We start from the raw sequence: 2501 nt of genomic DNA on the forward strand, positions 1-2501 counted from the left end.
TCTATCCTGAGCTCCCAACCTGCTGGGTGAGCTTGTGCTAGTCACTTCCCCTCACATCTTCCCTCATCTGTAAAATGAGGGGACAAGGGCCAGGATGTTCTCTGCACCCAAACCTCAATGGATGTGGAGCTCCCGTCATGAGCCTTTTCCACTCCCCCCCCACTCCAGTCTTAGCTGGCATTTTCCCATCCCCCTTAAATAAGCAAGTTTGCTTTTTCCCCAAGGTCCAAGAAGGACATGTATTTCCCCTAAATTCAGTCTTCACAGAGTGTTAGCAACTTAAGGAACCAAACTATATACTCAAGTGTTTAAAAACCGTTTATTATGCAAAATGTTAACTTTTATAAAAAGTTTAATAATATACATTGCATGGTTACAGAAAGTCACCTTCCTGCAAAAAAGGTACAAAAGCTATATACTCTATTATAGAGTTCATAATCAGGGCAACAGAGCCTTTCTCCAAGGAGACCAGAAGACCAGCTCTACTGCTGCCTTGGCAGACTTTGGAGAGCAGCCACTCCCCCCCCCACCCCCCACCTCCACACTCTGAAAGATAGTCTTTAAAACCTGGGGGTGGGGTGGGGGCTGGGTGACGTTGCCCAGCTGGTGCCCAGAGCTAGCTCTGGCCCTTTAGGCCACCCAAGTTCACAGTCCTTCGCTCCCGGGCGCCAGGTCCAGCCTCGAGGCAGGGGTTCGGGGAAGTCAAGTGGGCAGGGCGAGGTTGGGGCCCATCCATGCCCTCGGGCTTCCGGCCGTAGAGGGTCCCGGGGTCCCAGGCGGAACGGGCGCCAGCACCTGCGTTCTGGGCGGGGGAGGAAAGAAGACCAGGGAGCCATCAGTTTCCGCCGAGCGCGCCGAGGCGGGGGCCGTCCGCAGACTGCCCGGCGCCAGGGAGGAAACTTGGTCTCTACCTCCAGCTGATAACTCCGCGCCCCACGCTGCCCCCACCCAGTTGGCGCCAAAGGACCACAGGCGGAGCTCGCAACCACCCCGCCCTCTTGGAATTGACACTAGTTGGACAAGGGCTGAAAGACACAGCTTCCTTTACCAAACTCCAAACAGAACGGCTATTTTATTTACCTGCGCCTACTTTCTCGTGTCTTTGGCCACGGGGGGGAGGGCAGGGGCAAAGTGCGTTGAAGGCTGAAACGCACACTGGATGGGAATTGGTTCCGTCATTCATTTGATGTGACCACGGGTAAGTCACTAGCCCCTCTCTGGCCTCGTTTTCCCTACGCTGAGGAGGCCCCAATCCCTTGGCAGGCCTACCAATTCCATGATTTGTCGTTTAAGCACCGCCCCACCTCCAGCCCCTGGAGAAGGCGGCGGATACTCACCTGGAGGCGCCAGGACTGCCAGGTCAGTGGCAGAAGCTCCTCTTGTCGTTGGCAATCACAAGTTCCGGAGCGAGCTCGGCTGTCTGGGAGAAAGAAAAGAGGGGAAAGTTATGCATGGTATTTGGGAACGCTCGGGGGCGGGGGGGGGGGGGGGGGGGTCTCAGCAGCATCCGGGCTCTGGAGCTCAGCCCCGCCCCGGCTCCCGCGCACGCCCCCACACACCTGGATGGGAAGATGCGGGCCGTCTGGGGGTCCCGGGGCGGGCTCGGCCAGAACCACCTGCAGGTCCAGAATGTAGTCGATGACGCGCTGCAGGATTTCCACCTGGCTAAGCTGAGTGCCTCGCGGTACTCCGGGTACTAGTTCTCGCAGGCGCGAGTAGCAGTGATTCATGTCGTCCAACAGGCTCAGCGGCTCCTCGGCTGCCGGACCCTTGCCGCGGCCCCGCGCGATGGCCAGGCTGCGTTCAGACAGGCAGCACACCGCCTCGTAGCAGCCGCGCACCGGGCTCAGCGCCTTCATACTGAGGAATGAGACCGGAGGTGCCGAAAGGACCCAGAGAGCGAACGGACCCCTAAGGCAGCTGGCAACGCGCGCACGCTCTCAGCGGCCCGTACTTATAGAGCCCGCCTCGAAGGCACGCCCCCTTATGCAAAACGTGACCCTCGGCCCCGCCTCCGCCAGCCCTGGGCGTTCACAACCCGGTTAAATTGCAAACAGGCTTCCTCAGGCTGGTCTGACGCCGAATACCGCGGAGCCGCGGATTCAAAGAATGAGGAAGCGCTGATACTGGGGAGAGGCAGGCCTCTTTGCCAGCAAGGATTTTAAAAATCACTTAAAACTATTAACTTTAAGAATTTGCCTTTTCCTGGCAGCGCCCCAGATCTTTGAGTTCCCTGCCCCCTGCCAGTCCACCCACAGCCCAACACTGGTTCGAACCCTCAGCTCCTCTGAGGTCATAAATCCCTGAACAGCAAAGAAGCTTTTTTTTTTTTTTTTTTTTTTTAAAGCAAAGGATTTTTCAAGGGAAACTTGTAAGGAATTAGTGCCGCCTTGTTCCCCAATTTGCTGTTCGTCTGACCTCCAGACTCACTGGCGTCAGGAATTATCTTGTGACCAGAGGGGAAAAAAATTAATTGCGGTGAAGCTGAGGTTACAATGAAG

The 2501-nt window shown here is 56.6% G+C and overlaps 1 protein-coding gene across 1 annotated transcript; it reads right to left on the minus strand.

The window, feature by feature from the left end:
* Nucleotides 1-300: 300 nt before the first annotated feature.
* ID3 (inhibitor of DNA binding 3, HLH protein) lies at nt 301-1942 on the minus strand. Its single transcript, XM_019836380.3, has 3 exons — nt 1560-1942; nt 1338-1420; nt 301-802 (listed from the first exon to the last, which is right to left on the minus strand). Exons 1-2 carry the CDS (start codon nt 1857-1859, stop codon nt 1361-1363), a joined length of 360 nt encoding a protein of 119 aa, XP_019691939.1. The 5' UTR covers nt 1860-1942; the 3' UTR covers nt 301-802; nt 1338-1360.
* Between the last annotated feature and the right edge of the window lie 559 nt (nt 1943-2501).

The sequence above is a fragment of the Felis catus genome, chromosome C1, assembly GCF_018350175.1.
Source record: "Felis catus isolate Fca126 chromosome C1, F.catus_Fca126_mat1.0, whole genome shotgun sequence".
Lineage (NCBI taxonomy): Eukaryota > Metazoa > Chordata > Mammalia > Carnivora > Felidae > Felis > Felis catus.

Coding starts and splice junctions, on each gene's coding strand:
- ID3 (XM_019836380.3), bottom strand. CDS start 1,859: ATGAAGGCGCTGAGCCCGGTGCGCGGCTGCTACGAGGCGGTGTGCTGC. Junction 1,421..1,559: donor GCCCGCATCTTCCCATCCAG/GTGTGTGGGGGC, acceptor TCTTTCTCCCAG/ACAGCCGAGCTCGCTCCGGA.